At 37.5% G+C, this 26,140-nt stretch overlaps 1 protein-coding gene across 1 annotated transcript; it reads left to right on the forward strand.

Moving 5' to 3' along the window:
• Positions 1–297: 297 nt before the first annotated feature.
• On the forward strand, positions 298–25,490 carry LOC137265604 (casein kinase I). Its single transcript, XM_067801034.1, has 8 exons — positions 298–619; positions 5,284–5,390; positions 15,450–15,576; positions 18,383–18,481; positions 20,840–21,058; positions 21,523–21,597; positions 22,372–22,573; positions 23,028–25,490. The coding sequence occupies exons 1-8, from the start codon at positions 506–508 to the stop codon at positions 23,033–23,035; spliced, it is 951 nt and encodes a 316-aa protein (XP_067657135.1). The 5' UTR covers positions 298–505; the 3' UTR covers positions 23,036–25,490.
• The last annotated feature ends 650 nt before the right edge of the window (positions 25,491–26,140 follow it).

Raw genomic sequence — 26,140 nt, forward strand, 5'->3', positions numbered from 1 at the left:
GTCGTGCCTGTATATGTACCGCAACATTGATTTCTAACTATAGATTTACAGGTGTTATCAAACTGATGTTTATTGGGGGTGGAGGCGGAGTGTGTGTGTGCATGTGTGTGTGCGGGGGGGGGGGGGGGGGGAGGGTTGTTGGTGGTGGTTATTTATTACACAATGTCAAAATCTTTAAAATCTTTCCAGAAGACACACCTGATGAACACAGTTTGAAAGCCTTTTTTTCACATTTTGGCACGGTCGAAATGACTAAGTCGATAGTGCAATATGACACATAACAACCGTGACGTCACTGTTATTTTCCGGTTGAAGAGTGTTGTTAGGAAGCTACTATATGATCCTACCCAGTTCCCACAATGCAACGCGAAGTCTTTGTGTTGGTGTTCCACCATATCTGACAGACGACGAATACACAAACGATGAAAAATGGAAAATCGTGAGGGTTTACCACACTAGACGATTGTAATTCCCTTTATCAGATACTTTATACTCAAAGTACAATATGTCTAGCGCTAAAACCGAGTTTCATGTCGCCGGGAAGTACCGACTTGTTAGAAAAATCGGTAGTGGATCTTTCGGTGACATCTATCTTGCCATCAACATTTCAAGTGGAGAGGTGAGTTTCTGTGCTCAGTTGAACTGTAATCGTATATCTTTCTTTTATCACATTAGCATGGATAAGACCATAGACGTGTGGAATTAGCCTTTATACTTATGGTATCCAAGGCATCGAGTGTTTGTGTGTCATATCGGCGATGAATTCAGAGACATCCATCGGGTACATTTCCTTCATATGTTGACAGCTGATTTCTTTCAGACGTCACAAAATGTGGCATTTCGAAGTGGTGAAAATATCTTCGAAATGGATAGAATGAACACACATATGTCTGTCGTTGATATGAGATGTCACCCGAAAGGTATCGTAAGAAATTATTACCAACAGTCTTGAGTCCCATATGTTGAACACGTCTGGTTCTGTCAAAAACACAGTGTTTTTCATGTTTTGAACATGGGTGGTGGTAAGAGTTCCACCCATACCCCCCGACCATATCAAAAACCAAAATTACAAATTGACATACATGTCTCACCCTAAATATATGTTCAGTAAATTAAAACAGGTTTGTAAACACATTGTAGTTCTCATTTGTGTAATATCTTATATGGAATGTATATACATGTTTAGGGAATGTTCCAGGGAAACGTAACAATGTTAATGAAATATGGATGAATTTAAACTTAGTGTGAACACTTACTCACTTTAATTATTCCTGTAGATATAGGTTGATATATTGTAGAAAATAATATCCACTCACTTCAACTGTTCAAGGCTATGATATCAAAATAAGACTAGATAAGGTATCTGATGCATTTCTATTTTACAAGTTAGTAACAAATGAATTGTTCAGCTTTTCTGAACACAATAATAAAATGTCACAAGAAAATTTATGAAAGACCTTGCTCATCATGTGGCATTTTTGAGTGAAAGATTGAAGACGATGTAGACAGTGATTAATTAAAATCTGTGTTGTGAATGTTCTGGGTATTCCAAGGAATAGTAGAATGTGAAACGTATTCAGAGGTATGGTCATACTTTGTCTCAGCAACCCTCCGTTCTCATAATGGATGTGATTAATGAGTATGAGGTTGTCATGAAGGAATCATTATCAGTGACTATTGTTACTCTGCTATTTTAAGATTCTCTTTGTTTTGTTGACATTGTTATGTGTCAGGAAAACCTCAATACGCTGTCAACATTACTGAGATTACAAGACTAAGTCTCTTATTTGGATTATTAACTTGATTTTCAGTTAACAATCTCGTACAAGTTAATGAACTAAATTTGGAGTAGTAATGTATCACTAGTTGCAAAGGAATGGGTTAGTGATCCAAGATGCTACAATTGGTTTGTAGGACTATGTTCTTGAACATGAAGAATTCTGTTGTACCTCTGACATCCAGCTTGATCACAATAATTCTTGGTTTGTCAGTGCCAGATGCATGTTTGTGAGTTTTATCTCAAAGTAACTTATAAGGGCTAATATTACTTCTTTCTTTCCTCTTCCACTATGGACTAATACACAGTGACAAAACTACAAAACTGTTCAAAGCATCATCATGATCATTTATCCAATTCACACACTTTTATGAGTTCCTGGTTAAAAAACTTTTAACCGAAAGACAACATTAAATAGTTTTGCATATTTCTTTCATTTGTGGTTCATTTTTTCATGAAATTGTATTTCTCTTTATTACCCTTGTGGTCAACAAAATGGGTAGCTGCATACTAATCTCGCATGTCACATGAGTGTTGTATCACGCTGACCTGTGTTGTAACAACTTGCCCTGAGATTCTAACTATTGTTATGGAACTACATTTGCATTCATGGCAAACACGTGAACTGTGACATTATATCCATCAAAAAACATAAACGCAATGTTTCCACCAGTGATGTTAGCCGAGTGGAGCAACTGCAAACCAAGAAACAGGGTGCTGCAGACTAGTTTACTGTAGGAGGATCTTTGAGGCGATGACGGCTGACATGCATCGTGACGTCAGTTACCAAGGGTGCATATGTAGTGACGTCATGCAAAAAGTGAACAACATGCTTCAGCGATGTCTTTCTGAAACTGGTTTCGGTTTGAAATAATAAAAATAACAAAAATAAACTATTTGGTCGTTTACGCAGAAACCTGTGATTTCCATGCAAAAAAACCCACACAAACATTTTGTGTGCATGCTTTGCACACATAGAGTTTAATCTACATAATTTTAAAGAGTACCTTAAAACAGTAACATTTTAAAAAACAGTAAATTTTGAAATGATTCTGGACTTCATTTCTAAACGCACTCACACAAAACCTACCACGAACACTGATCTTTACTCTTACATGAATGTTGACCATATTTGTCTTATAATTGTAATGTGGAATTGTCCCTAAATGCCTGCACAACAACATCTTAGAAACTTACTATGGCATTGTGTCAAACACAAGCCATCATCCGAGTGTTTACAATGTCTATATGCTGCAACACACCTTGCTATAACAAACACTGTTTTCCAAAAACAAAAGTGTGACAAAAGAGTAGTCCAAAATACATACATGCATTCTTTTATCCAGTTTATTTAGTAAGCTTTTTTATGCCAGTAAGGTACATATTTCATACTTGATAGGTGTTTGGACAGGTGGCATCATAGTGTTTTATTATGATCCAAGATATGTGAACATCAAATCATGTTTAGTAAATGTTGCTAAAAGTGTTTTGTGTCCTACCTTTTGTCAGTTTGTCAAGTCATTGTGCAGTGTTGGTTGTCACCTGGTGGGAAGGTTTACTTTACATCATCATCACATCCACTGACAATACCTGAAAGGGTACAGAGGCATGTTTAGTGTTAAATAAGCTTAACACAGAACTTATACGAATTTTAGTTACCAAAAAATACAAGTTTTATAAGATCAGGTCCACTCAAGTGATTTTTTTTATGCAGTAAATACTACTGTTTTGAAAACATTTTGATGCTGCATTGACATGTTTCAATTCCTTTGTTAATTTTTCAGTTTGCTTCAGTACTTGATTTGTTCATCTCTGCGTACTATTTGTACTATTTGCTATGTAAGCCATGATTTATCTCTAGCCAAGCTGATAAAGGTGCTGGCACTTCTGTTTAAACAAGCCAATGGGTTGATAAAGAAATTGAAGTTATTTGAGCCAGTTTTGACTTAATTAATTACATATCCTGGTGAAAGGTTTATGAAATTTGGAGAACTCTTGGAAATTGCCTGAAAGTATTACTATTACCCTAAGAGTTGGAGTGATATACATGATATACAGATGTGGAGGGTTACCAGTAATTTAATCCCACCCTCTCATTGCTCAGTTGTGAGCAGGGCAGATAGATTATATGTCACAGTCGACCTGACCGGCCAGTCCACTGCCAGTAAGGAGCTTAGGTGTCATTTGTATTCATGTTTGCTACAGGGAAGATTAAAGCTGATAAGAAGACAGACAGAAAATGTTTGTGTTGTTACCTTGCTGAATATGAAGTAAACAACTCTTTTTGAATAATTCTGAAGAATGTAGATCTAGGCTGTCTCGCTTCAAGGCCAGATCATCCTCTGTGAATGTAGTCAGGACTGTGATCTACTGTTCATTAGGATTGTTTTATGCTTGAAGGTTGAATAGAGGTCCACTGCTAATATATTGCAGTCAGGTAATCTGGTGGCAGATTGTTTGGTTTTGTAGATCATGGCATGGTTTTCTGGTTTTCTTTTTGAGAAAAGACCAGTTTAGGTCTGATGCATCACCACTTCAGTAATGTTAGCTTATTCCACATTTCATCCCATATCTTTTTTTTTGAAAAAAGAACTAGTGACGTTTTAAGGGGTGACTGTCTTCAATTGTAGTTATCTGGTACTGAAACTTGTGACCCTGAAACTGAAAGACTTGTATTTCAACATCAGGCCAATGACAAAAACCTTTTATTTTTAACTTTTATGTTTATGTTACGCTGCATTTAGGTATGATACTATTACCATGGTAAAGTATACCTGCATATTTTAGATATTTTGGTGAGACTTTAAGGAAATGCTGTCATAATTCCTGTAGCCATTGGGCGGGATGGTGCTTTTAGCTATTCTGGTGAGTTTATCACTGTGTATTTGACATTTTGCTTTGATTTAGTAAGCTGCACCAACATGAATACCAGAACATCATAGTTCTTAGATATGTGTCACAACATATTAGTTCACCAGAGTCCATAGTGTGAATGTTGTCTGTCCATCTGTTCATCTAACTTCCATTACGAAACTTAAGGTCTGTATCTGCATATACATGTATACAGAAAATGTACAGACTATGAACATGGAATGAATTTATGAAATTACAAAATCCACGAGCAAATCAATATGTATTATAATAAAATACAAAAATATCTTGCATTATTATTGAGGTGATCCTTTCATCTTTCATCCTTTCATATATCACCTCAGATATGTTTCATATGGTGTTTGGTCTGTATCATATAGGCAGCTAAATAAGGACTTTGCACATGAGATGGAGTAGGTTCTGTAGCTCACCAGCATTACAAATTTGCCCTACCTAAATAATAAGTGCAGTCCTTCACTTTATTTATTTAGCATATCTTATCACCCCAAACAGTGGAGGCAGTATTAGACTATATACTGCTGTGTTTTCGAACCAATGCCAGGTTGAAAGTAACAATAATACATGTACTGACGGTTTATATCATGAATGTGTCATAAAAATTCTTCTCGTTCCAGGAAGTGGCTGCTAAACTGGAAGCAAATAAAGCCAGGCATCCACAGTTGTTATATGAAAGTAAACTGTACAAAATATTACAAGGTGGAGCTGGTATTCCACATGTAAGGTAAGTGTCATTTATTGTTTGAACATCCATTCATCATTCATGTATTGATGGTCTTTACATGGTCCAGCTTGGTTATTTTTCGGCCCTAGCAATGGTGAGGAGTTGTGGAATTGATGTTTAACATCAAGTATGCAAGATTATTTCACTTTTATTGATGTATCATGTATGTGGTGGTGTTTAGATGGTAAGGTTAGTTCAAACTGGAATACAACGCTTTCACATGTTGTGCTGACATGTTTTTCATCCACATGTGAGCCAGAGTGTTGATGTCAGTTGACTTACCAACATCCTCACACGATTTTGAAAACACTTATTCTTCAACAAATAGACATTGATAAGCAGATTCAGTACTTTCACTGTATTTGCAACACCAAGGTATGTTGAATTTGAATTTTGATTGTATACACGTAGAAGACTGCAAATTTTTAGGGAAAAGAAGTGATAAACCTGGCACCATGTTGGGATGCTGGCAACGCACATTACCAGCATCACCTTAGATACAGTGTGACTGTGGATTGACAGAAAAAACAAATTTGAGCATGTTACCCAGATCTGAATGTCATGGTATCACAGGCTCCAAGGATTTTCAGACTGAGCCCCAGAAACATGATGAACTTTCTATGTTGATGAGGGAGCAAACCTGTCCTCCTCCTACTGCTGAATACCTTCTGTAGCATCTACCATGTAGAGCTTTATACCACACTGTTGAGTCCTGAATACCCTAGTCTCCAAGATCCTGCATACCAAAAGGTTGCCATCAAGCAAGTCAAGGAGTAGGTGAAATACTGCAACAGTGTTTGCAATACTTTAATTTACAAGCTGGCCATCATGGTCTGCTGCTACCTGCAGGCTTTATAATCTACAGGCCCTGAATGAAATCTGCAGCGGCATTCGTTATAGTCAAACTAATAAAAACAAAATAAATTACTTTGTACACAGTTCTGTGTAATGGCACACGGGGGAGTTTTACTTCTTGACTGGTGTTGACATTCCTATGCCAAAGTGCTGAAATACCATGAAGTGAAACTATAGGTTATCATGGATAATAGACATTATCATGGATAATAGAGAGAAAAAAGAGGAAACATTCCAGTTGAAAAATAATTGACAGACAATTTACTGAAGGCCATAAGGGCCTGCACATATTTGAAACTGCAGGCCCGATACTATAACAAACGGTGCTGGGCCTCCCAGCCAGTGGTTATTTTGAACGCTGTACTGCAGTGCTAGTAAGGTGTCAAGCAACAGCCACTCACTTTTGTTGTACTGACTATTGTATATGGAGTTTACGACAGACACTCACAACCAGGTTGTCTACTTTGCAACACATGTTTAAGATTACATATACAATAGCGGGTTTCAGCTACATAAATCATTTATTGGCATGGTTATAAATGAAACCTTATCATTACAAGTACAGTGGAAGCTGGCTAAACCTGCACTCATTGGGACTGAAGAAAAAATCCAGTTTAGAGAAAGTGCTGGATTACAGAGCTGATGGTAAACGTTCAAGCCATGGATGGGGCTGAGATTGTATGCAAGTGATGAAACTTGCAGGATTGGACAGATGCTGGTTTTGACAGCTTCCACTGTACTCATTTCGACATTTAATTACATTAAATCAACCCTTTTGACAACAGTGCACAATTCTCTACCGAGAACAATAATGCAGCCAATCGGAGCAGTCTAAGTAAACTTAGTGCTCAGTACTTTATCGTTACACTCCACTACTGAGTCTAATGAAACCTTATGGGAGGTCATGTCAGGTAACGTTTGAGATGAAGCAATCAGAATACAGCTTACCAAATCGTGAAAGTGGACATTCGCACATACCTTTGGAACGTTTTATCTCGAAAAGGTTTGTACCCGAAGGATTCCGAGTGCTATTTATATATTAGTGTACGCTCGCTACTGGGTGATGCCCACAACACACGTTACAACCATGACAAAAGTGAGTAAACAGTTGCTGAAAATAGTGTTTTTGGCAATATTCAAGGATGTCGTCTTGCAGAAATATTAGCTAATGGTAACCATGTCAACAGAAACCCCAAAGCGTATATACTGCAGGTCAAGTAACTGTGTTATATATGGATTTTGGTTTGTGGAGAGATCTTGGTCGGTAACATGAATATTTTGAAAGTCTCTCCAATCCCTAAATAGTAGCTGTTGTTTGATTGGTTAAATTTATTGAACCGTCTCACGTTTGATTGGAAGGTTATAAGTCACTCAAAGGTTACCTGACGCGACCTTCTAGTAGGTTTCGTTAGACTCAGTGGTGAAGTGTAGCGAAATATTCTGAGACTAAGTTTACTTACAATGACAATCAGAGGGGCATGTGTCAGAAGTCATGTACATTTCTAGGGTTAAATTATCTTGTTTACAGCTTTTTTAGCCCAGAAATCATGACAGTTGTAGTGAAAAATGAATGTTTTCGCAATCTATTGTCATTTATTCTGGTCAGCTGATTTGCCTAGCTTCCAAGTTATGATTTCTTTTCATGGACAATTCTGTCAAACTCGCTTGTTATCCTCCACCACACATTTAGTGCGAAATGGGTGATATAGTATTAGGCTCTGTACTTACGCACCAATTGGAATATCTTAAGAACCATTCACTAGATTCCTTTCATATTTGGTACCTAGGTTCGTCGTTCATAGTTAAAGACAGCACTAAGGTTTGGTGACCTTGACCTTCATAGTCACAAGGGGACTTTAACCTTTTACCCTTATCAGCAAGATATCTCAAGAACCATTCCCAGAATTTCCTGTACTAAGCTTATTCTAGGGAAAGTGCAGTCGAATTTAGTGACCTTGACTTAATTTTCAAGGTCGTGCCAACACTTTAAAGATTTCTGCATGACAAGCTGTGTGTTTAGCTTGTCAGCAAGATATCTCAAAAACCATTCACTGGATTTTCTTCATATTCAACTCCACACTTTTTCTGGGGAAGGCATAGGGCCGAGTTGATTTTGGAAACCTCCACATAATTTTCATGGTCATTGTGACACTTCGAAGATTTCAGCATGTTAAGTTGCATGTTAAGCCTGTCAGCGAGATGCCTCAAGAAACATTCACTGGATTTACTTCACATTCAATATTAAGCTTTATCTAGGGAAGGTGCAGGGCATAGTAGATTTTGGTGACCTTCACTTATTGCTCATGGTCACGGAGACCCTTTCATGATTTCGGCATGTTGTGTTTGGGGATTATGTCACCTTAGTAACTAAGCTTGTTGTCATAATGTTATAAATTGTTGTGTCATGCAAAATCGTTTCGGTCATGATTTAAATACATATTTTAACGCATAGGTAGTAGTTTTGAGTTTTTAAGCTGATGAAAACAAACCATAATTATTTGATTCTCCAGCTGAAGTCACAATTTTTAAATATGTTGTCCTGTCGCAAACATCTGCCATTTTGAGAATGAATTTTTTAGGTTTGTTTTCACCAAGGCGCAGATTCCAAACTACTTTCTGCTGGTGGTTAAATATGTATTTGGATGATGGACAATAGGAATTTGCATGACATGGCTTATAACATAACAAATTTACTCTTGGAAGTGAGATGGGTTTCAGTATAATACACTACTTACATAATTATTGTCACTTTGACCACAACTTCACCTCTGAGGAAGAAATTGTTGTGTTACAAGTTTTGTCGTGCAAAATCCTCTTTGTCATCAATCATTTACTACAACTTGTAAGTACCAAGTAGTTTTGATATTAAACTCAATGAAAACAAACCTATGTCGCATTTTTTATCTTGGAAGCGAGGTTGATTTATTATATTCTACAGGCTTCCACAGTGCTCGCTTCACACTCACAAACATAACCCATTCAGTGAGTGGTTTTGTTGTTCAGCAAGAATGAAGCTGGTGACCTTTTGACAACTTTTAATCGCTCAGTATAAATTAACAAGTTTTTTAAGAATGAATTTAGTGTTCCCCACAAGACTTACCACAAATCTTTCATATGTAATGCATAAAAGAGCACAAAAAGCAAAAGTTCATTCATTCGTTACAGTTCACATGGTTGTGAACAAACAGAAACAAGTGTTTGACAGATGATGTGTACATTTTTCTACATGGTGTCTGTTTAATGTCTGCCTTCAGGGGATCATGACTTAAAGAAAACATGCTTTTAGTTATGACAGAGAGTAACAATTTTGCCAACTTGCACAGTCATTGATAAGATCCAGCAAACTTTTGATTACCTGATACCTTTATCACACAATAACCTACTGAGTCAGTATTGTAAGGTCATTGTATTACCTACAGGCACATGAGCAGTGTCACTAGATTGTCAGTGAGATAAGGTGTATTACCAGTACCTTGTTGAGACTTTGTATCTGATGATGGATTTAACCTTGACTTTAAAACTTGGGTCTGACAACCCCTTATTATTCATTTGGAAGCTCCAGGATAATATGGGGCAATGGACCCTGTCTCACAAAGTGATTGTGGTTTTGTAGACCGGCTCAAAGTATGGCTTTATGAAAATAATTTTAGTCTTAGCATCAGCACCATATGCACTGATCATGCATTTAAAACATACTACAACTGATGTAGTTGAGCCAAGTAAAATATTTTAAATATATTGACTGAGGATAATGAAAATGGCATATATACCAAGCCAAAAGCTGTTTTGGAGAGAATTTTGATTAAAATTCAGCCATGGTAAGTTACACGTACTTCGAACATTCAGCCAAGTGAACATGTAGAACTGCAAAGTTGTTGGCAGAAATATGCTGTATATTGTATTCTTCATAATTGATCTATGAATATGATTTGTCACTGTTATACATAGCCTTCAGATCTGTAACCCCTAGCTGGATTGACAGAGAATTGTTCATATCTAATTACTTTGCATATATTTGAACATATTTCTGTACATAATGAACATAGTCAGCTGAGAGTTAACTTGGAAGAACAATTTGTGAGTACAATTATAGATTGTCCGTATTTGTAGTATTTGCTAGACTACAATCTGCTGTTGTTTTTAAAAGTTTTGTCTTACTCATAACTGATTATATTCAAATTGGTATGCTTGAAACAGCAGCTGATGTAAATGTTGTTACCAAAGTAGCCAAAAATGTATTATTTACCTTAGCTGTTGATATTTTATAAAACATTGTGCATTTTTTTCTAAGAGTCAGCAATTTTCGTGCTGTTATGTAGTCTGTAAATAGTCAAATTTTTATCAGACAATCCAGTGTTTGATATAAGCATTGATCAAGGCAAATGAGATACAGTGACATGTATTAACCATGTCAGTAAGTCAAGCCACAATCCCATTGTCCCCTCATACAACTATGCTAAAGACCAACACCAACCCAGCTAATGTTTTTGTCAATAGAGAAGTCTAAAAGATTGAATTATTGTTAAAGGGTAACATGTGCCTGCAGAAATTTTATCAATTTTACTTTTCATAAATCTTTTAAGTGGTAAAAATATGTTTTAGGGCTTGTGGGGAAATGAGTGTGGCTTTGTACTGAAGTAATGTCAGAAACTGTTTTTAGACTGTTACTAAAACCCTCAAATTTACATAATTTACAATAGGATATGTCAAAATAACTCACTTCAGCCTAGCTGGTCATTCAGTGGGATGTGTAAGAGGATATCCAGAAGAGCATGTTTACTCCTTAAGTAGGGCAAAACTTGAAAACATTAGATCAGCCAACATATTACAGTTAGGTTGCTCAGCCAGGTATGACAATGGACTGTCGACTCACCTGGCATAAAATGCATCTGCTGCCTATTGGCACAAGGTGTCCACTCAAAGATGTCTTTTGTCTTTTATGTATATTGATCGTCAGGACTGGATAATGTTGTATATATGTTAAGACATGCCTTATACTTCCCAGCATGAATTCCCCATATCATGTTGTCTGCTCCAGACGTCCTGGTTTTGATTTTGAGATGACCCCCCTCCTACCTATTTTTTTTTACAGTGATAGTAAGAATCCAAAAATCCTTCATAGTTTCAGCATGAAGGTTATTATTTTTTATGCCAGTAATCGTTTACAGTGAAGCTAAATCTAATTTCAAAATGGATAATTAAAATGCACCCTTTGTATTATGATCTCACCGCACACTAATTTACATATGCCATGGTCTGCTCCAAATAAGTCAATTTGGACTTTGAAAACATTTGCATTACTCATTTCTGCACTAATCTCTCCTTAATACATTCCTTTTCCCATGTTTCCAATCAGCCTACCAAAAGAACTGTAGTTAAGCTAAACTTATTTGAACAGATTTTTCACACTTTCACATATTATCTACACAAAGTGTTGAGAAAAGTGTGTAAAATCAGTTTTTTCCTAATCCTATATCCGACAGTACTTTAGTGGTAGCATTGTGCCAGCAAAATGATAGAGGGGGACACTAGAAACGGGCTTCACACCAGTCTTGGGAACTGAACCAGGGTCTTTGGGGTACTGAAAGACTTTAACCACTACGCTACACAACCACTCAGTTGTTAACACATCACATTGAAGATGAGTTCCTGAGGAGTGATAACTAGTCTGTGAGTCTATTGCAAGATGAATCCCATCTACATTGCTGTCAGTCGATACTCATTGCCTACATAAGAAGTAAAGGGCATGTTGACCTCAATGGTCATTTGTTAAAACATCCACTTGCACTGCATAAAATATCAACATTCAGCTCATTATTTGTTGGCCCCTGAGCTCTTCTCCCCCACCCCCTTCCTGCAAATACGTCCCCAAATATTAGGATTGAACTGTTCTTTGTACAACAGGATTAAATCTTTTCATATTTGCTGCCAAGTGTACAAGCTGACATATTTTCTCTTCACAGCAGAAATTTATGTATGACTTATCTGGGAAGGGTTCAAGTCATGTGACATTTGATTGTCTATAGCCTTAGGTTAAACGTGAATATAAGAAAGTGTTAGTCATTGATGCTGTAACCAGTACCTTTTTAATTTTGAAAGTGATGAGCATTGTACATTTAACAATTGCATCTTGTGGACCTTGTAACATTTTGTACAAGGAATCATTTGGCATTAAAACAGTGTTTCTACTCAAGGCGAGGTTGAATGATTTAGAAAACATAGGGACAATGTTACGTGACTGTTAATTTGTACTAAATTTCACTTGGAATCCATCTGGAATCTACAGGTGAAGTCCTTGAATTGATAAGAACCATTTAAGCTGATAGTAAGTAAAGATAGTAAAGTCTGTTATCTTCTCTCGTAATATAACGTCTATAGGTAACTGTATAATCTTGACACTCTGGGTGTCTTTATATATATAAGTTGTTTAACACAAATTATTTTTTTAATATGTCTTCATAATGTTTTGTTTCCCTGAGAGGAGCTTGGTGTATGAAGCAACCCTCATATGAGAGCAGATGGAGTAGTTGAAACTGACAAGGCAGTGTCACATCCTTTTCAGTGGGACACCTGTCACCTCTCTGACAACCTAAAGGCCAAGCAACTTTATTTTCTAATTTTCCTCTTTTCTTCACATGTATCCAGCTGCACCCACCAAATGCTAACACTCACCTCCCTGTTACACAACACAGTGTTTACTCAGTGTATGGCAAATTGAAAAACCAGGTCACCTTGGCTAAGTTTAGTTATTAACACTTCCTTGTGAAGGTTACATTCATTTTCTCAAATCATATGGATGAGTTAATACTCCACAAAACTGACACACTTTGGACATGTATTTATATTTCTTCTGCTGTTATGTCAATGCTTTCATGTTTCGCTATGATCTGATGCAGTTTTCACAATTCTTGTTGGACGACAAGGAGTGGCATTTAAAAAACACTGATTTTTGTCTTGTTGATCGCTTGTGGCATTCAAGTACAAATGGTTTTCTTGTGATTTATCTGAGTCTTGTTTATCAGTATGTATGACTCCAGTTGTTCTTTGTGACCTGCACCAACTATTATCCAGGAATGGTGACCTCACCCTTAACATAACTTGGTAATGATAATCAGCCAGTCATGTTGTTTGGAACAGGTAAAAAATACCATAAGATTTTCCATCTTCAGCTGTGCGATTACAGTGGGAACCGCCCAAGAGATAGTATGTTTGCCCGACTATGTAATGTGTTCGGGCTGATCCTTCTGCTCTGATTTACCTTGGTTACTGCAGTGTGAAGCAGATTATTCCTGCGATTAAAGTGGAGCACCCTCTTGCGCCTTGATGTGAAGTTGACAGGTGATGCAGCCTTGCTGTGGACTCCCTGACCCATCTGTCACCTATGTGAAGCAACCTATCCTTCTTGTACAGCTGTTAGTCTGTAGGGCCTCTACCTGGATCTATCTACCTTAGTGCTAAGCAGCATATACACCCTGTGGAAGGGCATATTGACCTGGTTTTGTAGGGAAACGATATGAAGTGGGATTGTTTGAAATGTGCTTTTCATCACGGTCTGTTATCTACTGAGATATATGTTAGCTCTGTTGACATCAGTACCCTCCTCAAGGTTGTCAGCTTTCAACTCCATCTGTGCTGACGTAAGAGCTTGTTACAGCTCATTTCCGTGTCATACTCAAGAGGGACCTGTTTATGTTTGTGTTACTGTCAGTTGAATTATACAAAGAATTTCAACAAAAATGAATTTGTTGATCTAAGCAGATGTGCCTGTTAATCCAAGGATAATTATAACTTGATATATTGTATAATTTAGTCCATTATTATATTTATTTATGAGGAGATCAAGAAAAGTGAATAAGTTTGAATATGAAAGAATTTCAGGTTCCATTTCAGGTAAATATGGTAAAGAAGTGTAGACAAAATGGCCCTAATTTGGCTAGCCACTGTGGAAAGCCATTGAAGTGCCCTTTGTGAACCCATTAGCAAAAACAAAGTGTAGTGTGACCTCCCCTCACATGTGATTGTTGCCAGGGACTTAAATTACATGTTTATTTTTAGACTTATGAGATTGGAAGTAGGCTTGACTGTTGAAGGTAGCATAATGATATTATACAATACATGGCACACTGCACCATGTGGATCCAGCTGATCCAATTACATCTGTCTTAGATGTGGGCTTAGAATGATGAATAGTTCACTGTAGAAAGGATTTGACCAGAAAACATACCTTCTCAGATTCCAAGGATGTTTGAAAAACATTGATTCTGATAATGTATCTTTAAATAAGCAGATAATTTTACTTTCAACAAACAGGAAGGCATAATGTGTCTGTGTTGAGGCTTTCTGTATCTGTGAGTGATTTCATGTATCACTTGCCCAACCATTGTCACTTCAAAGGACAAATACAACAATTTGGAGCATTTTCATTGTGTTTCATACAGTCATAAGCAATGAATGTTAGAACCATCAGTGATTCTTCAATATATCCCCTCAAGCCTTAAGTATATGCTTATCTGTCCATAAAATCCAATGGCTCAGTTGAAATGACAGTGAATATAGTTCCTAGCTAAGGGCTAGAACATGATTATGGTCATAGTGTCTGAACCATATTATTTTCTCTTTTTCCCTGCTTTTTCTGTAATGGTAGAAGTCTATATCATGTATCTAGTATCTAGTTTTCCCTGGTTCTAACCCACCAATAAACTAGAGCTCCTTTACAAATGAAACAAATAAGTATTTATCCAACTCTCCATCTTCATAGTCTTGTCCTCAAGGATATGGTGGAAATACTATTTGGAGGAGTGTCAAGCCCAACTCTCCCACTCTTTTTATTTGATGCCATTTATCTATTTTTGCAAAGCTATAACTGAAAACAGATTTTGAAATTGTTTGTATAAAGTATGTGTGAGTTCAGAGATAAGCAACTTTGAAGGCAAAGCAACTTTGAAGGCTGTTTTGTGAATAGTAGCACAATGAATTTGCAAATGGTCATAGGTCAAACTTGGCCAAACCTTTGAAACATCCATCTTATATATACATGGATGCTTGAAACCTTCATTGTTGTCAGTAGTTTGGAGAAAAATTTGACGATTTAGTTCGTCCATTTAAGAGAATGCATTGAATATATAGTGTTATTTTTCATCTGTAAAACTTGTTGATGTCTCTGTAAGATTCAGAGAGATACATGTGTTTATTTTCTTGTTGCAGATGGTTTGGACAGGAGAAAGACTACAATGTTTTAGTGATGGACTTGCTGGGGCCAAGTCTCGAAGATCTGTTTAACTTTTGCTCACGGAAATTCACAATGAAAACAGTTCTAATGCTAGCAGATCAGGTAAATACACTGACAATATGAAGCATATATTAATGATGTATTGATGTATTCTGTTTAAGAGAGCTACATACAATATGTTTCTACCTTTCAACCTATATACAGAAAACATGATTTGTTTTCTGTATCATTAGACACTACAGAATATTATGCCACAGTGCTGAAGTGGCTGCTAGCTCTCTCATCAGCATGCTAAGTGATATGCAAGCTTGGACAGACTGAGGCTAGAGTGGCAGTGCTATGTGGCCACCACTACCAGCAGCAGCTCCTTGCCTGACTATGGTATTGATCTAAAGATGGTGTCTGCTTCTCTCTGGCCAAGTCTGGTGAGGTGGCAATGATTTTGTCCAGCCACCAGGAAATGTCAGCAAGTCAGGGCTTGCTGTTCCAGGCAGAGAACCGCTCCACCCATCCCAGGCCAACACAACTCAAATGAGCTTGATTACATCAATTGGCACTGACATGCAAAGCCTAATGGAATCTCACAAGCATATGTGTAATTACGTAAAAGACCAAAATGTCTAGTTTTCTCTATCTAATTCAATTTTGAACATTGAAAGTTTTGGTGTATGCCAGTGAAAAGAAAGAGAAGGTTTTTTTATCTTCTGCAGCTGGTGTTTTTTATTAACATGAGCACTGAACTGAAGACCCCCAATCAAGTACATTATATAATTGATTAATTTATGTTGAATAAAAAAAAGATGTGAACTAGTGTTTGTGAAACAAAGTGATATTTTGCTTACTTTCTTTGCCAATTCTATATGTCTGGGGTTAAGTGAGTTGTGTTGAAAAGTGTGATTGAAAGCAGACATCATGAGCAAATATTGATTTTCTAAAAATATACTTAGTGTATTGTGTATGTTGTGGATTAAGGCTTGTACAGTTTATAGAATAGACTAATGGAATTAGGTTTGTTAGTTAGGTTGAACCGATTGGAGTGTACTTCCAGGTATCATGTCTGCTGCTGGTTTCATTTTCCGATGTTTTGTTGTCAGCTACAGCAATTACAGTGAAGCCTTGTTAATGTGGACGGTTGCGGTCTTAGCAAATTCATCCAGATTGTAAATCGTCTGGACTACTGAATCAGTCACTTATAAAATGATGAATAGCAAGCACAATGATTAATAGTCATACCAAAAAGTCTCTCATGGTTGTTTGTGTTCGTTTAACTTTCCTCGTTGAATTCAACACATCAGTAATTTTACCAAGTGACTTCTCATTGCCGATTGTCTCATACCATGTCTCCAGACATTCCTGGTATTTCTTTTCCTCAATCAATCTCTTGTACTAGGCCTTAAAAGTCTGAATTCTACCTGCATCCATTGGTTAAGTATTAGACGTGGTTGTTGGGGGCAAGGTCACATTTTGCAAAGTTCGCGAAACACTTATGACTTACAGCATTGTCGAGGCGCAAAATCAAGTCCAAGTGACCCCATCTGTCTTTCAAAGTACTTTGACCAATAGCAAAACTGCTTAATTGTCATCCACGCCTTTGTATTGTGGCAATATCTCACATAGACTTCTATTGGGAGATTTTAATGTCTAATGAAGACAACAACCCTTAATTGACATTTCTCAAAGTTAACAAGGGTTCATCTTGTCAGCTGCATGTCGCGGAGTGTTCATTGTTACCATCGATTGAGGCCAAAAAAGAAAACATTGCTGGGTTTGTGAACACGACTGACAGCATCTGGACTGTGAATCAATTTACTGTTCATATTACTGATAGCTTACAGCTGCTTAGCATCCGGTTCCGGTTACCAAATTTCTGAATTATTGAGGCAAATTAAATAGGCATAGATTGGTAACAAGCTGAAATCTTCCAGGAGAGGAGACATCCGGATTATGGGGGTCCGGGCTAATGGGACTTCACTGCATGTTGTACATGCACCATTGCAGAAACAGGAGGAGGTGGGAAAAAAAACCTTAATGAGAAACAATGATTGAACTTTCTTACTAGCTTCATGACCCTTGAAGGTCCCGGGGTGGAGCAGGCCTGCAGCAACCCATGCTTGCTACAAAAGGCGACTATGCATGTCATAAGAGGCGACTAATGGGATCGATTAGTTAGGCTTGCTGACTTGGTTGACACATGTCATCGGTTCCCAATTGCACAGATCGATGCTCATGTTGTTGGTCACTGGATTGTCTGTTCCAGGCTTGATTAATTTCAGACCGCTGCCATATAGCTGGAATATTGATGAGTGCAGCGTAAAACTAAACTCACTCACTCACTCACTAGCTTCATGATCAGGTGTAGTTTTTATTTAATTTGTTTAATGTTAAGGATTCAATTAGCTGGAAGACTACATTTATTTGGAGTTGCTGGTATTATAGTTATAGGCAATAACAAGGGTAATCAACATAAACCACAGAATACAGGGTTAACCGGTGGTAAGTATGGTATCTTGTGGCTCTATTGATTATATGTCATTTGTTTCATGGTAGTCACAATTAGTCAGACCTATATCTTGATGTCTAGCTTGGCAACCAGTTACCACAGCAAGACTAGGTTTAGTTCTGTCTGTCTGTGAGTGTAGAATCTTGTTAATTGCAGACATAATGAGATGCTGATCATGGTGAGAAGATTCTGCTGACAAGATTGTATATAATGATTATATAACAAGATAAATAGGGAACTTGTCAAGTTCTTTCAATGCTGTTATTTGAAATCTGGATCTCTTGTACTCTGCTAGTGAAGTAAAATGGTCTGTGAATTATATATGCATATGGAACACTGTTTGGTTATTTTGTATGAGTGTCTGAATAGGGTTTGATACTGTGTTTGATCAGTAAATGTCTGTTGCAGATGATCAACCGTGTAGAGTATGTTCACAACAAGAACTTCATTCACAGAGACATCAAGCCTGACAACTTCCTCATGGGTATTGGGCGACATTGTAATAAGGTGAGACTGGGAGCTGTTCTTGTACCTCATTTCTTCATTGCTGAAGTCAGCAATTGTTAAGCAGTTTTGATGGCGGTCTGTATCCAACCTGTTGTGTCTAGACCAGCCAGTCGTGTGATTGACATGAGCATCAAACTACGCAAGTGGGAATTGATGACACACATCAACCAAGTCACCAGTCATATTAGTCTCTCCTTACAGCAAGCATGGATCTTGTAATTGACGCAAAACCCTTGTAACATGCACACAACTCGTTCACGTCAAAAATAATTTACCATACTTGCTAGTTGCATGTTCCACAGCCTGCAAATGGAATTATATGTGTGTAGGCCTACATGTACAGACACTCTATTTGTTCACACTGGTTCTGCCAGTGTGTTATTCAGCTGGTATTCTTAAAGTGTTATATTTATCTGCCCTAAATAGAACAGAACTATTCAGAGGAAGAATAGTGTCCTAATCAATAACATAAGGGTTACACTATTTTTCAGGGTATTATCGTTTGCAGTAGTCTGAGATCTTTAATTAACTGTCCGACGAAGGTGTGCAGATGAAAAGACCAAAGGCTTCTGCAGTGATAATGCACAGAAAAATAGCTTTACTATTATTATAGCTAAAATGGATAGAATTTGTAATGAAATAATATTGAATGTCAGTTTTGAAGCATTTACTGCTACATAAAATGACAGAGGTCACTGACACACTTTTTACAGATATGGACACAGCACAGAGGATGTCACTATTGAGGGTGACAACATTTGACATGCTACTTACCTGTCCATACTAATTACTATCAGTTGCCATTATTTTCAGTGCTCAACAACATTAGCGTTCCAGTTGAAGTTTTCATTGCTGTATGTTGTAGTTTATGTTACAATTATTATGGTTCGCACTGGCAAGAAAGTGCATAAAGGCACAGGTAAATGTGACGGATGTGAGTTACAGATGTCATCAGAAACGAACCCAAGTTCAAACAAGCAGTAGCTGAGCTGCTTATGATGTCACGTAACAATGGGCTTGATAATGGCTCATCGTCAAGCATTTTAGGGGCATTATCAAGTTACACTGGCCCGTTCATTTCTGATAACTTGCAGGCTTTTTAATGATAATTCTATCCATTTTAGCTATAATCCTGGATAATCCCTGCTTGATATTATTTCTGATAAACTGTAATGTCATGGCTATGGTTCGTATTGGGATATATTGCAATATGTGCTGGCGTATTGCAACATGTGTTGCAACATGTGTTGCAATAAATTGCAGGGATCAAAATTATTAGTGCTATCATACCGATGGCACAGCTAAGATTGAAATAGCGTGGTTGAATTCTTACCTGCGTGTCCTTATGGCACACTGCGAAAGTGCATTAATATACGTTTTAACCATTATGTTACAATACACACATGAAAAAAACTTCATTTCGATCCCTGTATTGTGAAAGTGTAACACATGGTTCAAAGTAATGAAAATACTGTTTCCTTTCTTTTGAAACAATCCAGTGGGGAACTGTAGGGGAACTGTACTTTCAATGTACGATTGTCGAAATTGGGAGATAAATGGGATTGAATCAGTGTTGATACAATAATAATTAATGTTTTGAGAATGCATCACCACATGGATTTCATTCAAGGCAAAGCTTGAAGTTATCCCCCTTGTTAGGTGATTGGAATATGACATGAAAATTTCAAGTTTACAATTTTCAGTCAGTAGTGAGTGATTTGACCCTGAAAACCCTGACCATGCACAGATGCAAGCTAATTGTCATGAAAAATGGTCTACAGTGATTTATTGACCTGCCTGAAAAACATCAAGATGCATAATAACACCCCATGCACGTGTAGGAGACTCCAACATTTTGCACGTGCTTCCCATACATTGTGTTTGCATGTGGTGATAACATGAAATGATGCTACGTACACAAGATGAATGTCATTGTAACGTTCCTCAATGGGGTTTCATTTTACCAGACTTCAAAGTTCAGATTCCCTTACTTTTTTTAAGAGTATATTATGTATATTGATATGAAATAATAACAAATGTTATTAGTATTTTTGATTGCATCATGAAAATTACCGATCATGGTCACTGATATTGTCGATTGCCAAACCCCTTTGCAAAAAGTGTACTGAAACATATCGTATTGTGAAGTTTGAATTGCAATATACTGGTTAAATGTTATTAGCACCCACCCCTAGTCATTCCTGCTGTAGAGATGAGTGTATTCTGTGTTAAGTTGTTGCTGTTATAGGATGAACCATTCTTTTATAGTGTGCCATATGTATCTTGCGTTATAGCACCTCTGAACTCTTGCAGTTGCATGTTGCACATAACTTTTAATTAAATATTGTCTTGTTTCAGGTGTTTATCATAGACTTTGGCTTAGCTAAAAAGTACCGAGACAATCGCTCCCGACAGCACATACCATACCGAGAAGACAAGAACCTAACAGGCACTGCTCGTTATGCCAGTATCAATGCCCATCTGGGCATAGAGCAGAGTCGGCGGGATGACATGGAGTCTCTCGGATACGTTCTCATGTACTTCAATAGAGGATCGTTACCATGGCAAGGGCTGAGAGTAAGATCACTGTGTTTTGTTTACAATATGGTTAATAATTACCTTTGTTAACAAGGGATGAAGAGATCTATTTCCCTGTAATCCAAGATCAAGTTTGACATTACTTGCCACTATATGAGTCAGTGGTCTAACAGCTGATGGCGGTCATGAGTCATGTTGCTAAAATTTGATATGTGTAGCAAGTGGAGTAGGTTTTTATCTAGTTTATGATACAAGTGATTAAGAGGTTACTACATAAGAACAGAACCACAAATTTATTAACTAACCCATTTACTGATGCTAATATTTGTTTGCTGTTGTACATAATGTATGGGTCATTATTGGTGTAACACCTGTTGTGTTGAGCTCAGACAGGTGAAGTGTAACAAGGGCAAGTGCTGATATATATTATTGTGCTTTTCTAGCCTTGCACAGTGCCATAGGGTTGCTGGAACTACCTCAACTTTGTTTTTTCCCTTGAACAGGCTGCCACAAAGAAGCAGAAATATGAGAAAATTAGTGAAAAGAAAATGTCCACGCCAGTTGAAGTCCTCTGTAAGGTAAGGAATGATGTCACTGAGGGATGTAATTGTACAGAACAGTGGATACTAGCTAACTTGTTAGCCTGATCCACATAGTGATTGTCTGTGATAATTCAAACTCTAAGCCAAATGTATGGCATATCAGTAGTTATATGTAACAGCGTGTCACCTTGAATGTAACCATCTAGTAACTATGAGAATATTTATGAAGCTCCTTTACCAAGCTAGATATCCTGCTCAAAGCACACAATCTGATGATTATTACCAGGTTAACCCAAGCTTCCTGCTAGGCACTAGAAAGTTACAAGTCTAATAATTTATTCCACTGGGACCTGTGAAAATCCGGGGTAGAATATAAGTTATCACATCGTGTCAAGGGAAGTACACGACTTTTATACTCCCGCTCGCAGATCGTGATGGATGTACATGGTATTTTATCAGAGTCATGTGGACCAATCAAAACTCGACATTCTTACATGATTCTAGATAATAGGTCTTCACCAAACCATGCTTCTCATAAAAGACTGTTATGCCTGTCATGAGAGGCAACAAATTGGATCAAGTTGTCAGACTCGCTGACTTGCGTGACACGTCATTGGTTCCCAGTTGTGCAGATCGGTGCTCATGCTGTTGGTCACAGGATTGTCTGGTCCATTTACAGACGGCCACCATATAGCTGGAATATTGCTTCGTGTGGTGTAAAAGTAAACTGCCTCACTCACTTATTCCACAGTGTACCCATTTTCTGCTGTAAAGTGACATTAGTGTAATAGATAGTAACATGTCATGCAGGGTTTTCCGGCGGAGTTTGCCATGTACCTGAACTACTGCCGAGGCCTGCGCTTTGAAGAGGCTCCTGACTACATGTACCTGCGACAACTGTTCCGGATCCTGTTCCGGACACTCAATCACCAGTACGACTATGTGTTTGATTGGACGATGTTAAAACAGAAAGCCTCCCACCAGGCAACACAACAACAGATTTCTTCTACTGGTGTGTACGATTTCCCGCTCTCTTCAGTCACAGTACTCCTGATTGTTTCTTGAGAAACTGTTTGCTTATTTTGCCAACATTATATATAAATCAAACTGGTTTACTAGACCTCATTAGTATTTATATATTAATCATTACAAGGTCATGATCAACCAAGAAACTGAATAGGAAATATCTAAATAAATAACATGTTTAAATAACATGTAACATATCATATCTTGCTATAGTTAGTCAAAAGGGAAACTATGCCACAAGAACATGTCTTGAAACTGAATCTTTTTATTATTTTTTTGTCTTGTATTATAAGATGAAATAATGTACCAGAGTGATAGGAAAATACGATGAGTATCCCGATTTCTCAAATGACTTCCTTTTATCAAATTTTGTGTTGTTACTTTTTTTTGGTATTGAATATTTTCCCAATGATGTGTGTTTTCAACTTCTGTTGTTTCAGCGAAGTGAATGGACGTTGCGGATATACCAGGCAGCATTGTCCCGAGGTTTAACTCACTACCCACCCACCTCAAGTCATGTGTGTGTGGTTTGAACAGTTTCATCATAAACAAGTGGATGTATTGTGATGTCTGAGAGAAAAACTGTCAATACGAACGTAGTCGGCCGATCAACTTATCATCTACCAACCCTGTTATCTCTCATAGTTTCATCTTTCCGTTACCGGAGGGGATGTCCCACAGAGTATCAGCTCGTTTTCATTATTTGAGTTATTTTGTAGTGTGCTATTTGATTGGCGAAACTGCATAGTCATGCTACATTGAGGCTTGACATTAACTGTAGGAAGGCTAGATAATCAGGGTTATTAATTTTGTTAGCAGGAGTGAATTCTTTAGTGGCGAGGCAGCTTGTTAACTAAATTCTGGAGATAAAAAATATTGTTTGAAATGACGTGAATAGACACAAGTTGAAAGATGAGTGAATCTGAAAGTACAAATTGTTGCAATTAATTGAAATTCTTGATATTTGTGTTTGGAATAATGTGTATGTCAGATGGAAGGTCTGAAGCTCATCGCTCACTTTTCTTGTAAATCAAGTTGGTGGGTTTTTTTACACATCTTCTCTGTTACACATAGTTCAACACACTCACTAACTACACTAACCTGAGATGTATATTGGTGATGTTAACACACTGTAATAAGAAATCCTTAATCTTCACAAACACTGGGGTGGTTGATAGGATGTCTAGTTCTGTACATATGCCAAAAAATATTGTAAACCCAACAAGCACTTTTTTAAGAAGAAATTCATTTGACACCAATTTCTCTGAAAATGGAAAAAAACGTTGATTATATGATTATGGTTTAGAAATAAATGAGAAGACTTTCTGTAATAATGACCAACATTAGAATATTTCCCCACAGTTTGATGTACTGACTGTTGCGGGTCAATGTCCTGTGTATGCCATCTTACCTGAACCTCCAGCTGAGTAACATGGGCAGGAAGTCACTGAGGATGGTATGACCCGTAACATGACATCTCATTCATGTCCTTTTGTCATTGATACCCAAACAAAGTCTCTTTCTCTTTCTTTCTTGGTCCTTTTACAATGTACAGTTATATATTTAACTTGTTGAATTTTACCAGTCTTTGTTATGTATTTGTGTGTAATATATTTGTATATTATTTTAAATATTGAGTTTGGTTGGATGTTGCTGTAAATATTTGTAGAGTAGGTGCAGACTTATTTTGGCAAGTTTGACACACTTGGATGAAAGGGATGTACTGGGACACCACATCTGTAGAGAACTCCTGTATGTGAGATTGTTACCCTGTTAGCCCAGGCTCATCTGCCATGGATGCTGATTATATGCCAGATAGGAACTGCAGGAACAATATGTGTGCATGGTTGTGAAACATGGAGTAAGACCTACATTTATTGCCTACTGACATTTCCTGTTCAGGCAAGGAACAATGAGACTCACCTGACACAAAGTCACATAATTTGCAATGGTTCAAGAACTACAAGTATGTGCATTGTCTCTGGGAAGCATCCTTGGAAGCAGGCCTGATGTGTAATGTATTCCTGTGTTGCCAATGCTGAGCTATTATTGTGGATTAGATATACCAGGGATACCCCATAATCATTTTGTGTGTGTGTAAATATTCCTTGGTTTGACAAGTGAGTCACTGGGCGTGGTGACATTTATGTGTCAGATACATAGAATGGATTTGTGTTCTAAACTATTTTGGAGTACAGTTTGAAGATGTATGTATCTAGATGTCTCTAATGCTAGCTGTAATATACTCTTGAGTGTCTTTTGTAAGTATACATATAGAGCTGCAAGTACAAAATCAAAGAGAGAAATGTTTGTTCAGATAACCCTTGGATCATCTTCAGTTACTAACTCACCCCTTGTAGAACCAAGCAGCTGTGAATGTCTGCCTTCCACTTTTTTGTACCTGAGGTCAATGAATACTTCTACATTTTGTCATTTGTTTTCCTTTTGAAGAAATGCTTAAAATGATCTTTACCCTACCTCAGAGGTTGTTGAAATGATATCTTTTCTGTCAGTATCCACTTGTTCCTCTTCAATGACCTCAGGTACAACAACATCAAGTGAGATGTCATACTACATTTTGCTTCTGACAATATTAGATACAGCCTCACAAAGAGCCAGTCAATGTTGGAGAGTTTGTGGTTTCTATTTGTGGTTCACACACTATCCCAAATTATCGTGTCACATGTTTCATGGTATGAGTCAACATGATTTGAACCTGCAATGACGATCACTTCCACCCAAGTACTTGAACTGGCATTACAAACTGGTATTGTAACATAATTTTGAAGGTTGAAATGTTAAAGCAGTCTGATGAACTTTATTTTATCAGAAAAAAACACTGTAAAATTGTTATTTTAAGGTTGCAGCTATCATTGAATTTGATAAATAAACAATTGATATAATATGAAGTTTGTGTGTTTTCTGAAGAATACTGTTTGAACTTCTTTATCTTGCATCAACACTGTGTGGAATGAATGAGAACTTTCCCTGTAGGCATCCCTTGTCCATATGCCAGTGTTGCCTAGGCTTTCAGGACATGTCCTTGGCCCCATGCTGAGCATGCAACATGCTCTATTATCTGAACATGAGAGGTCATTCTTCTTGTCACAGGACAGGGTGGACGCATTATAGCTTTTGTAATAGAGCTTTGGGTTGCTTTGTATTGTGGGGATTAGAACTCTTTACTCAATATTGCTGGGTTATTGCAATAAGTTTCTATGCAGATCTACAGAGGTTAGTTCTCATATTTGGGATGAAGAAGTGTTCGACAATCTCGCTTGCTGACCTCTACTGCACAGAGCAATCACATTACTGTAGTGAGCCTTTCCTGATTTCCTTTGTGGATTTTGTAGCGGTCTGGCTCCTAGGTACTTTAGCACACCGCTGTGGTCTAACCGTGGTAAGTAGTGGAACCCATGTTCTGGTACTGAACGTTAAACTTGTGAGCTTTCCGACTCAGTTTACTTTACCCCTCTTCGCTAGTCGAGCGGGCTGTCTCAAAGCAGGTGCAGGCCTGATTACTAATCGTAAGACTTTAAGTACAAGGGTACTC

Source organism: Haliotis asinina, chromosome 15 (genome assembly GCF_037392515.1).
Source record: "Haliotis asinina isolate JCU_RB_2024 chromosome 15, JCU_Hal_asi_v2, whole genome shotgun sequence".
Classification (NCBI taxonomy): Eukaryota; Metazoa; Mollusca; class Gastropoda; order Lepetellida; family Haliotidae; genus Haliotis; species Haliotis asinina.

What these genes read in the sequence shown, in the direction of transcription:
- LOC137265604 (XM_067801034.1), top strand. Translation starts at nt 506, where the DNA reads ATGTCTAGCGCTAAAACCGAGTTTCATGTCGCCGGGAAGTACCGACTT. An exon ending in GCTGGTATTCCACATGTAAG is followed by an intron (nt 5,391 to 15,449) that starts GTAAGTGTCATT and finishes TTCTTGTTGCAG; the next exon opens with ATGGTTTGGACAGGAGAAAG. An exon ending in CAGTTGAAGTCCTCTGTAAG is followed by an intron (nt 21,598 to 22,371) that starts GTAAGGAATGAT and finishes CATGTCATGCAG; the next exon opens with GGTTTTCCGGCGGAGTTTGC.